The 13,056-nt window shown below is 33.2% G+C and overlaps 1 protein-coding gene across 5 annotated transcripts in view; it reads right to left on the bottom strand.

Annotated features, from left to right (window-relative positions):
- NAA15 (N-alpha-acetyltransferase 15, NatA auxiliary subunit) overlaps positions 1-13,056 on the bottom strand; it is a 129,743-nt gene that overhangs the window by 36,927 nt on the left and 79,760 nt on the right. For all 5 annotated transcript variants that reach the window (XR_008997869.1, XM_036929085.2, XM_036929151.2 and 2 more), the window contains 8 exons: positions 12,005-12,139; positions 10,625-10,778; positions 7,948-8,067; positions 6,519-6,614; positions 6,261-6,367; positions 4,104-4,176; positions 1,472-1,641; positions 266-418 (listed from right to left, as the gene is read on the bottom strand). Coding sequence is in view for 4 of the 5 variants with exons in the window: in XM_036929085.2 (XP_036784980.1) it covers positions 266-418; positions 1,472-1,641; positions 4,104-4,176; positions 6,261-6,367; positions 6,519-6,614; positions 7,948-8,067; positions 10,625-10,778; positions 12,005-12,139 (1,008 nt within the window). In the remaining variant the exon portion in view is untranslated. The remainder of the gene's footprint in view (positions 1-265; positions 419-1,471; positions 1,642-4,103; positions 4,177-6,260; positions 6,368-6,518; positions 6,615-7,947; positions 8,068-10,624; positions 10,779-12,004; positions 12,140-13,056) is intronic.

Genomic DNA, 13,056 nt, shown 5'->3' with positions numbered 1-13,056 from the left:
ATATATATATATATAATATATATATGTTTATATAAGTTTATAATATATGTCAATATAATGCAATGTAAGTTTCAAAATCCATTGTATACCCATCTAAAAATAAAATAATGTTTAATACTAATATTTATTTCATTTTTTTCTGATAAGGCAATTTAATTAAAATTATGACTATTTTGATATTAGAAATATCAGAAACAAACTTTGAAAATAAGCAAGGTATATCAAGTTCCAGCTGTTTATTTATAAGAACACTAGTTATACAAACCCTTGTAAATTTTGAGCACATTTCTTCAGCCTCTTTTATCAGATTGGCTTTTAGCATATATTTTGCACATTTGGAGTTGATAAATCTGTCTGCTGTGTCCAAGGCCTGAGCCTCATCCATCCACCTCGCAGCTTCTTTAATATTCCCAGCATGCTTAAATGATAGAAAAGCAAAATAAACCAGTCAGCATGCTAGTTTTACTATGCAGGTAATTAGTTACCTATTGATAAATAATTAAAACACAAATGGAAGAAAAGGTATTCTGACTCTCAAGACCCTAAACAATGTAGATGCATATATTTTAGCATAATATAAACTCTGATACCTTTCTGGCCATGTAAAATATACGCTTTCTGATAGTAAAGACTACTTATAGTAATTTTTTCTACTGTTATAACTTCATTATCTATAACAGTGCCTCACACATAGTGAATACTCAAAAATGATGCTTGAATCAAAGAAAAAACAATGATCAAAAGCTTTTAAGCCTGAACAATATAGTTCAATGTAAAGGTCATTAAAAAAGGCAAAGGAATGGTTAAATTTCTACTCCCAAGGAACCACGGAAATATTGATGATTTGGACCATTAATAGGCATTCTACCATGATCCTCATTCTAATTCACCTAACGAGACCATTTGGCAAAGCCACAAATCTAATGAGCATAAACTGGCTTTGAAAAGTGTTTTATTTACTATATTTTGATAAATAAATTATTGGTTTACAATCTTTTCTCCAAGAGCTTTTAACTAAATTGTATTTGTATTAAGATAGAGAAGAATCAACTTTTAAGTTGCTGCTAGTGAATATGACAGGAGATCTCAAGCAGGACCCAAAAGTTGCAAAAGCAAGACAGATAACAGTATGATGAATTCATAATCTTCAGTTTCATTTCATTAAGATTACCAGATACTGATAATCAAATTCAAATATTAATAGAAAAAACATTTCATAGCAAATATAATCACTTTTGATTATCTATAATTACTTAAAATCAAGAAAATACCCAAACATTATGTGTATGTGTGAATGTATATGACCATGACAAGTCTAAAAATAATCAGATTGAGAAATGCACTATACTTGTTACTCCATGTTTTATGAGCCATCAAAATATGTCATTTTTCTTACAGCTTTTAGAATCCATAAATTACAGGAAAAATTTTTAGGAGTCTCATTACAAGAAAAAGGGGGAAAGATTTTTACCTTATAGATTTTAGCTTTCACAAGAAAGAGTTCTATCAATGTAGGTGTACTTTCAATAGCAGTATTTATGTATTCCAGAGCAATAGACGGCTGACCAATTTTGTCATAATGCTGTGCCAAGTAGTACTGGACCCAAAGTAATGTGGTTGGTGGCTCCTCTTTTCCATCATCTTTAAGAAGTTGGGGATGGGGAGAGAGGAGGAAAGAAACCAAGGTTAGTCATTACATGTATTAAGAGAGTAACCACAACAAAATGGATCTCTTTATTAATAAGGAAAGTAATCTGAACATTATATATCCATCTAACTATAAAACCATCCCTAAATGTTTAAGATCTTTGGAAGGGGCCATGCTTTCTCTTCTGTAGCAATACAGCCCCTAGCACAATGCCTTATGTTTAGTAAGAACCTTATATAATAAATAAGGCAGATAAATGGGATAAAAGATATAACAAATAACCTGAAAAGGAAATAAAAGGAGTTGGGGGAGAGAAGTTGTATTAGAACTATGAGAGTGTATCGATCAGGTTGTTATTTATGATGGGGAAAAAAAAGAGAATTGAAAGAAATTTTCCAGTAATATGAGGTTTTTTTAAAAAAAGGGCCTGTTCAGTAGGGTTTCTAGCTAATGTACTACATTATACATAAATATATTTGTCGATATGGTTATTTTGAATTTTAATTTTAATATTCTCAATATATTTTAATATTATGTTGAATATGCAACAATGCATAATTTAGATTGAATAAAAACTATACCCAAGAAATGAGATAGATAAAAATGTTTATTTTATATTATAGTTCATAATTTAACCTTTATCTACTCATAAGAGAACGTGTGAGTCAGATATATAACCCATACATTTACAAATGCTTTTTAAAGACATACATCTAAAATCTGAGAATTGTTATTTGCTTTCAAAGAAAGCAAGATTGCTTATTTTTATCCTAGTAAAGTAGGATGGCTCAGTGGACAAATAATAGGAGTGGAACTCACCAACTCCCGATCTGATCTGCAACTAAAGTGCTGCATATTCTTGGGCATGTCATTGAACCTCTTCCACATTTGTAAAATAGGTAGGAAAATGCTGATAATCAAAGGAACATCATGATGATTAACCAATGAAATCATGGTAATGCCTTCTAAAAAGTACTAAAATTAATCTTTGAGGCCTAGAAACAATAATCAACGCAATAGCAATGAGCACCAGAGGTCCCATACTGGTCTTCCCCACCCTGACAATCAGGGCTTCTTGGGAAAAACAATTGATTCCAGGTGTACTCTGGGCAGCGCATTAGATGAACTGGAGTATCTTGTCATACCAAACTGCAATGAAGCTATCAACTACCTCTATGATATGTGAAGGCTGGACCATTTGAAACTGCAATGCTTTAAAACACTAACTATGTTTGAATTGATGAATTCATAGTAATATCTTTAAAATGTGTATTGGCCATCTTTGAAAGATGCTACTAAACCAATTCATTATTTTGAAAACTAGTAAAGAACAAAAACCACAGAAGAAGCAGGGGAGATAATGCAGCATTTATCTTTCTTTCCCTATACAAACTGAAATATTAGATGAGCAGATAAGAGATGAGGGGAAGTTTCTCTTTTAAGATAATAAAAAATGAATGACAGAATATCACCAGTTTGTAATTCCTAACAGTTGCTAACATATTAAAAAAAATAACAGCACGCCTCTTGATGGAAGAACATACTACTATCTGTGAAATAATCTTACTCACCCCTTTTATATTTAAAACAAAACAAAAAGCAAATAGCCAGAAGGAGCTGAAACTCTTCAAGCCCCTAGTCAGACCTGTCTGTTCTTTACATTTCAAGTTTCTGCAATGATGGGAATGTTCTGCCTGTCCAATATGGTTGGCAAAAGCCTTACATGTCTACTGAGCAGCACTTGAAATGTGGCTACTGCAACTAAGGAACTGAATTTTTTATTTTATTAAATTTATATATATTGTTTACTAGTTACAAGAGGCTTCAGCTATGAAGCTAGACAGCACAGATCTACATCCAAGTATCAATTTATAACAAAATCAGAAGACAGAGGATTAACATGTTAACAACAACATGAAAGTACATTCAGTAATATCTTGATTATAAAAAAACTCAAGAAAAAACTAATTTTCTTAACAAAGAGATGGAGAGAAAACCTACAAATTAAAAGAGAGTTAAGAAACATATCAACCAAACTCAAAATATAAATTTCATCTGTATTTTGAAAAGAACTTCAAAAACAAGAGAAAAAATGGTGTTTATAAGGTAACTGGAAATGTCAGCATGGACTCTTTTCCTTTGTTATTAACAGAGTATTAATGTTCAAGTGTGATGATGATATTATGGTTATGATCTTTAAAACACTAAAATACTCATGGATAAAATGGTGTGAGGAGACTTCCTTCAGAATAATATGGGAGTAAAGGGAAGTAAAGAAAATGGATAAAATAAGTTTGGCCATGAGTTAAAAATTACTGAAGCTGGTGATGGGTAAATGGAGGATCATTACATTATTACATCTAGTTTTGAAGATGTTTACTGACCTTCTGATTAAGAACTTCATAATACATAAAATTTTCAAGATGTTTTTAAAACACAGAACTTGAGCACTTACCATTGGGGTGAAATAATCGGCAGCTTTTTAGAGAGGTTTCATAACCTACTACTAATTCTTCTATGATTGCCACCTAGGTACAAATACACAAGCACTTTAATAAAAAATATGGAGAGTTACTATTCTTGTGAAAAATGTGTTATTTACTATTAAAGGGCTAAATAAACATTCCAACACACACACACACACACACACACACACACACACACACACACACACACAAGCACACCTTTTTATAAACCTCTTAACCTAAATATAAAGACTTAAAAGCAAGTACACCGTATGTTTTTGAAGGTATGTATTAAGACACAACTTTCTAGAAACTTACTGGTAACTCCTTTTCCTACCAGAAAATAATGCATCAAGCTGAACTAGAAATCAGGAAAAGGTTGGACAAGAGGTAATGATGTGGATGATTTTTATCTTCATTTTTACCTCAATTCACATAAATGACACCCACAGTTAACATTTACTATTTACAAATCAAGAATTAAACACTATATGAAAAAAGAACTTCTGCAAATAGATGAATAGAATCAGCACTCAATTTCATAATCTAGGAGAAAGCATTAGTAAAGTTGAAACATGAAACAGTAGGTGGGTTTCTGAGGTCCAGAGAATGAGTGGCTGTCTAGGTTCTTGCTTCTCTTGAGTCCTGACAACACTACTTGCTTCTGGCTTCGTAAGAGATCTGTATATATTTTTAATTTATTAATTCCCCTCTTTGCTTAATCCATCTATAATGGATTTGTTACTGTAGAAGCTCTCTTATATGACCTCAATTGACTCAACAGATTACCACGAGCTCTCTGCATAACCTCAGAAACTGAGGACCACAACATCACTGATGGCCGGGTTATTCTGCTATGCCCATGTCTTCTGCTCCCACAAGTGGAGCTACATGCTCACTAAGAGTTTTGCTTTCCCAAACCTGTTTCAACCAGTTGCATTTATTATCATCAGTGCAGAATTCAATTCACTATTATGTAAATTAAAAATGAGAACAAAAAGAAAGATCTGTTTCAAGTTGAATACTGTGGAAAGACTCAAGGATAAATTATTAGATATTTTTAATCAGTTCAGGTTTAAATGAGTCAACCATAAAGAGAAAAATATTGTAAAAATATAGGAGTCACAATATATATAAGTTGGTCACAGGCACAGTAGTACAACATGGAGAATACAGTCAGTAACTCTGTAACATCTTTCTATATTGATAGATAGTAACTGCACTAGACCGGATTTAATAATATGGGTAATGGCTGAACCACTGTGTTGTACATTTGAAACCAATATAAGATTGTATATCAACAATACTTCAATTTAAAAAACGTGTGTGTGTGTGTGTGTGTGTGTGTGTGTGTGTACACAGCAGTCTACAATAAAGGCTGCTTCACAAGCATCAAGTTCTCACTTCACTGTAACTGAAAAAACAGACCGCATTTTATGATGTGATTTATTCAAGAAAAAAAAAGTGAAAGTCATCAACAAAGCCCCTACCTTGGACTTCTCAAAGAAAGACTGGCAAATAAGTGTACTTTATATGCTTTAGGTTAAAGTGTTTAGCATGTTTACTTTGTTCCACCTTTGATTTTTCACTGTACCTAATTTTTTTAATCCAACCAACATGTGTTGACATTGTACAACACTATATTTACAAGCAAAATAATCTAAGATTAAAACACCCTCTTAATAAGCATTATGAATATTATAATACATAGCTGAAAGAGTTAAGCTGACTTGCAGGGACAGCGAACAAACTCTTCTGACAGAATACTTTTTCTACCAAATTAAAAAGGAGGAAGATTACTAAGCTAAAACTTGTTTTAAAAAAAAAAACCACTTCTGACCTTCACCATGAACAGGCATTAGAGGAAATACTGAAGAAATCACTACCTTATCAACTTTTCATACCTACACTGACTCACTAAAGTATAGGGCAGAAACAAAAGACAGAGAAAACAAGTAAGCACTAAGTTAATTAGCTAAAGAGAGAAGAGGATGAAAAGGCAACAAAAGGCACAAAAGCCCTAAACTGCAAGGACTACTGATACCAGATTCACAAAATGTACACTATATGCAAAGATAATCAAGCATCAGTTACTCCAAATACCAAGCAAAGAAATCATACCAAAAAAAAATGTTATTTTGCTTTACCTTTTCTTTATCTTTGTATAATGACCTCAAAGTATTGAAGACTGGTGGACAACCCTTGCTGAAGTTCATCCTCAGAAACTTATCCAAACACTCTTTAAACTTCTCACCTTAGAAGAAAAAAATTCTGTTGCCTTACATTTAGCTAGACAATGCTAACAGTGCATACTTTAAACGTAACATGCATACTCATATAGTTAAAACCAAGAAACTGGAAAAGCTTAACATCATTTTCACTCCTTGTCAGTAATTCTCACTTACCAGATAGAAAGTTTAATGGCAGTCTTCTTGGAACCAGCCCCCTTGGATATTTAGTCCAGGCCTCCTCATAAATTTTTAGTCGTTCTAACATATTAGCTGCAGACAAAAGAAGTTATTTTTATGTGTAATTATAACTTGCATATTTTTCTAGCAAATTTCAAATGTCTTAAAGTATGTCAGAATTATATTCAACAGAAAACCTGAAGATGGTTAGTTAGAAAATCATTTAAATCCACTTAATATATCAACAATCATTTTAGAGTATTTTCTTCTAATATTTTCATATTTTAAATGCCTATACTCACGTGAAATACGTAATCTTATCTTCGTCTGCTTTAGGTAACCTTTCAAAATCTGTGGACTACTTTACTTTTTTAAGTTTGTAGAAAGGCTCAGTCATTATGTTTCCGTATATGGCTTCTCCACTATTTTCTTTAGTCTGTCTTTCTCTAACTCCTCTCCTCTGACTTATTTTAGAGCTTCTGAATCTATCCCCTATCTTTCTTTTCTCTGTATTTATATTTTCTCTTTTACTCTCAGTTGAGAGCTTTTCTCAGTTCAATTACTAATTTCTCCTCAGTTGTGGCCTCTCTTCTTTTCAATCTGTTAGGCTTTTATGTCAATAAGTAAGTTTTCCATTTCCCAGACTCCTCAATGGTACTTCTTCATAACTATTCATATTTCATAGCTGCAATTTCCTCTCTGGATCTTAGGTTCCTCCATCATCTCTATTTTCCCTTTGGCTAGTACTGATGATTACTATTCCTGCGCTGGTATTCCTAAGAGAATATCATATTCTTTGTTACAAGATTTCTCTTGCATAATACCAATGTATCAGGAATGGCTCACTACTAGTCTTAAGGAAAACAGCTTCAAATCAAATCATCTTGGCTAAGGACCCTGCCTGCTTGCATAAGATATGTTTCTGGGCCTGTCCTTACCAGTAGGTCCCATTCATGGAAGACAATGATGAGGGCCATGGGGGCAGGAGGCAGAAGGCAAGTTTTTTGGTGTGAGGGAAATTTAGTCCCACTTCCTACATAGGAAACAGTGCCGCTCTTTCAGCTTAACTACATTTGTGTGCCCCTGGCAGGTTACTCTACTGTAGCCACAGGTTACAACAGAAGTTATGCTTGCTTCTTCCCTTTAGGGTCCTGTCTCCTTTTCTGTCAGTGGAAATTTCCCTTTCATGTTTTTTATGTTGCCATGCATCTGTGTATGTTTAAAAGTTGTTTCTCAAATTCTCTTGTGAATGATTTCTATTTGTAGAAGACAGGTTTCAGAAAATGTCTGCCATATTAAATGAAGTTTGCAAATGCACTTTTGTATTCAGATTAACCACTATTTTTCTAGTTATGCTTTTCAATAGATTAATAAGATACATATTAACAAAAGCAATTTAAACTTAGTAAGCCTTAAACAGTACTACCTGGATTGAGTGCTTTTTCCAAACCTTTGTAATAGGCCCAGTTTTCAGGATTTCTCTCTTGTAACCCCCTATAAACATCAGCTGCATCTTCCAAACGACATAATTGCAACAGAAGTTCCCCTGATTAAAAAAAAAAAATCAAATTAACTAAAATCAACTTTTGAATATATATACTTTTGACTTTTCTTCAAACTTTCTCTCAAAATCTCTTCAATGTTGGGAAATAAATGGATTTGACATCTTTCTGAATTCTCAGTTCCCTTCAAACAAGACTATTTCCCATGTTATTTTATTGTCTTTCCTTTCCTGAAGTTTATATTTAGAAATATCATTTTTATCACATCCTCAATTTATTCAGGTATTTGTCTAATTCCAGGCCACCTTCCCAAATTCACTGACTAGTCAACAAACTATTATTCCTGACATCATACAATTTTGACCTCCAAATTAATGACTTAATCCAATATCCTCCTTGCCTTATGAACCTTTAAACAACTATAACATGATTCTGCTAGAGCAGACCATAACCATGACCACAGTCAAAACCTGCTTTTTCTCTCTTCCAACTACCAAATAAGCATCTTGCTTTATGCCTAACTGTCCTGTCTTTCTTACTGTTGTCTCAGTAATCCTTTCAACCTTAGAGAAAAACCATCTCCTTTTCTTCAGGCCTTCCAACAACTCACTCATTGCTTGTTTTCTCTGGGCCGCATGACCAGTCGCATCCCTGAATGACATGAGCAACCCCAAATACCAAAATCAATCTCAAAACCTAGGCTTCCTTGTTTATTAATCTTAAGGCTTGGAATATGCCATCCCAATTGCTAAAAACTCCACACCTTCTCATAAAAGGAAGCAAGTTGTCAGGTGAATAGTCAGAGGCACTGGTTTCATTAGAAACATAAGCTCCAAGCTCAAATAAGTCCCAAACACTGCCCAGGAATGCTTTTCCTTATTCTTAGTGGGTTTCCATTTACCAAAGGTATTATTTTCAGATGATGACTTCATCTTTGCACCCTTTGTTTTCATCAGATAATAAAAATTAATACTGACTGAGTATTCACTCTGTGCCAGTGATTTTCAAATGTTTCACATGTATTAACTCAATTCTTAAAACACTATGAGATAGGTGACTATAATTTTTATCATTTTAAAACAGAGACAACTTAAGTAAACTTGCTCAGGGTCTTTCAGATAGTTCACACTGGAGTCAGGATTTAAACTCAAGCATTTGGCTACAAAGCCCATATGAAAGTCTACACCAGTGGTTCTCAACCAAGTGCCCAGTGGACACTTGGCAATACCTGCAGACATTTTTGGTTGTAGAAATAAGGGATGTGGATGCTACTTGGGATCTGATAGGTAGCAGCTAGGGATGCTGCTAAATATTCTCCAACACGCAGGAGACTTCCATTCACAACTTGGTCCCAAAATATCAATAGTGCTGAAGCTGAAAACCTGCTCTACACTAACCAAAAGCCTAATTCACCAAGAAAATAAAAAATATCCTGCAACTTTTCTTCCCTGCACCACAATCATTCACCATTTCCTTCCCTTAATTTTGTCTCGTTTCTTTGTAGAAGGAAGTGGTTGGTATGGGAATTAACAATAAACTTTCTGCCTAACTTTGTCCACTTACCCACTCCAGGAATTTCCCAAATTTTCTTGACCTCTCCCCTCCCCTGATTACCAACGCCTTTACCTTGTCCCCAATACCTGACTCACTGTGTATATTCAAAACATATTTTGTTGAATGAACTGATGGCTCTATTTTCTATTTCACTAAGAAAATGGAAGCAATTAGAAGAGAACTTGGAAATCCTAACTATATTTATTTACACACTTAGTTGCCCATATACTCTACCATCTCTTGCTACTGTAGATGAACTACTCATGTTGTTACCTAAGGAAAATTCTTCAACTTATCCACCAGATCACATCTTCTTTACTTTATCAAATATTGTTTTTACTCGATTATTCTCCAGTGAGCATATGCACATGCTGTGAAAATACTTCTTTTGATCTTGTATCTCATTTCATCCACCACTACCCAATATCTGTTTCTCTATATAAGAAAATCCCTTATATGAGTCATTTATGCATGCTGTCTTCAATTCCTCTACTTTCAATCTCTTTCAAATTTGCTTGTTTTGTTTGTGCTTTTACCATCCTTATTCCAAATACCGAGAAAGTGCTACTCTTAACATCACCATTGACTTCCAAATTGCTAAAATCCTTTGGTCAATTCTGTGTCCCTCCCTAAATTTGATCGATCTTGTCATTCTTCCTCACTAATACATTTATCAAAGCATCAAATGAAATAATGTACTTAAGAGTATTTCGAAAACTGTAATGTTTTTCCATAAAGAGACTGTCTTATAAAATTAAGCAACTGCCTCCTGTGTTTTGATCAAAGCCTGTAATACTTTCAATCAACGACACTTTATTTAAAGTAAAATATTTCAGAGTCATCTCAATGATTTTATTGGTTACAATTATTTTTACCTTTACCAACAATATTGTTTTTTTCCCACATTACAAAGTATTTGAAATGTATGAGTAAGAAATACACTCTATCATCAAAAAAATGAATTACATGCAATTATCAGTAGCAACTAGATTTTTCAGCCTTGCTCTTTTTCATTATAATTAGAATAAATGACAAAAAAAAAAATACCTTTGGTTTCTTCTACAGCAAGTTTATCACAAATCTGCTTTTCATAGGTACAAAGATGTTCAAGGGCTTCTCTATAGAGACCTGCTTCCCGAAGAACTTGATTCTGATATAAAAGGAGTTCACTATATTCATAATCCACTTTATCAGGAGATGTCTATATATGGATATAAGGAATACTAACGGTAAGAATTTTGTTTTCATATTAGAAAATTGTTTACACACTCAAATATATACGAAAAGTCAAAGAATAATACTTGATTGATAATTCATTTTTTAAAAACTCCTAAATATCTGTTGTCTAGGGAGAGCTAATAATGACAATATTAACTTACATCTCATTGAATAAGAATCCAGAAGTTCTTACATAAGTAAATACAGAGGGGAGAAAGGTAAGTTCTTACTTAACAGTAGAATATCAAACAATAAGTTTAGAAGAAATAAAGAGAACTACCATTTTGCAACTATTATTAAATACCTGATTCAGGCAAGAATCATAATGAATGCTAAAACCAGTGGTGAAAATTTGGTAAGGAACAGGCTATTCATTCTCAAATCATTTATTAAGTAAACAGAGAAAATATAACAAGTTTATAGTGAAGAAACCTGGCAGACACCATCTTAATCAAGCAACCAAATGGACAAACAGGTATCATGTACCTGTTAACGTGATGAACTGAGAAGGGCTCAACATCACTTCTGTGGTTCCCTACCAAAAGTGCAAAACTCTATCTAATAATGAGAAAACATCAAATCCAAACTGATGAACATTTTACGAAAGCACTGAACTATTCAAAAGTACCAATGTAATCAAATACAAAGAAAGCCTTCAAAGCTTCCAGACTAAAAGAGACTGAAGAGAAATTATAACTAAATACAACATATGATTCTAACCTGGATCCTGAAATGAAAAGGGGAAAAAAGTCCTAGGAAGAATATAAACAGGACAATTAGGAATTTCTGAATATGAAGCTGTGGACTAGATAACTGTATCAATGTTATATCTAATTTTTTGATAATCTATATAGTATCCTCAATAAAGTTGATAACTGTATAGTTATTCTTAGGAAATAACACACTGATGCACTTAAGAATAAAAGGGCATGGTGTCTACAATTACATTCAAATGTTTCACCAAGAAAATGTAAATAGACAAGGAGATGAAGAGAATGTAAAATAAGTTTTAAGAGATTGTTAAGTGTCAAATACCAACAATTAGTTTACACGAGTCAATTCCTATATGCAGTTCTCTGTACTATTCTTGCAACTTTTTTTAAGTTTGAAATTATTTCAAAATAAAAAGTTGCAAATCTATGTACACTTCTTTTTTTTATTATATTTAGAATCAAACCTAGTTTACTGGGTTTGGCTTCTGGTTGTTACCTGTTGTGTTTTCCTAAATTCTTCTAAAATCTTTGCTGCCATTTCATAATCTTCTAATAAATGGTAAGCAATAGCATAACCAATCCATGATGCTCTCTGTGCAGGTCGAAGCTGAAGTAATTGATATCTCGTTTCCTTAAAGGGGAAAAAAACCACTTTTTCTAGGTTTACAGTGAAAGCAAATGCTCCTTAAAAGGATCACATTAATTTACCCCATAACACCAAGCAATTGGCAACACAATGCTGGGAAGAACAACAAAAAAGTTTCAAACATTATATATTGTGCAATTTTAGAGAGACAAAAAATATTTGTTAAGAAGCACTATGAAATCTCCATGGTAATCTTGTTAAGACCAGGTACCCTTTATTATTTTCTGATCTACTTTAGGAAGAGACAGGATGGAAAAGATGGTACAAAGGAAAATTTTTCTTAAAAATTCAGTGCCCCTTAGAACCTCACCCCCCCGTTCTGAGAGAAATCTTCTGCATACGTGGATGTTTTATTGCCCTGGTCTAGCTTGGATTAACACATAGTCTACAGGCACACACCTGATCATCTACATGTGCTCTCTTACAACACTAAACTATGTTTTCTACCTTTATCTTGTATCTACCTACCACTTCAGCATTTTATTAAAAATAATAATAATGAGAGAAATGTGGTATCCACATATAAATCAAGTATAAAAACCAAATGAGTATTCATATTTGAACTGTTTATAGTTCATAATGCATGAGCAAAACCGAAAGTTTCTGTGATGACTGCCCTTGTACTGTTCACTATGTAACTTATTCATTATGTAAGAATTTGTTCTACATGTAAAAACTTGTTTGTTATGCCTCAGAAGATTGGAGACTGACAAAAATTAGGCTTGGGGTGGAATAATGATTGTGCATTGAGCATTGACTCCCCTATACAGAATTTTATTGTCGTTAACAACCATTTGATCAATAAATATGAGAGATGCCCTCACAAAAAAAAAAAAAAAAAAAAAAAAAGGACAGACCTCCAATGGTAAAATAAATTAGTAACCGGGATGTAAGGTATAGCA

The sequence above is a fragment of the Manis pentadactyla genome, chromosome 5 (assembly GCF_030020395.1).
Source record: "Manis pentadactyla isolate mManPen7 chromosome 5, mManPen7.hap1, whole genome shotgun sequence".
NCBI lineage: Eukaryota > Metazoa > Chordata > Mammalia > Pholidota > Manidae > Manis > Manis pentadactyla.
The sequence above is the reverse complement of the archived record's forward strand: the minus strand, read 5'-3'. Positions and strand labels throughout refer to the sequence as shown.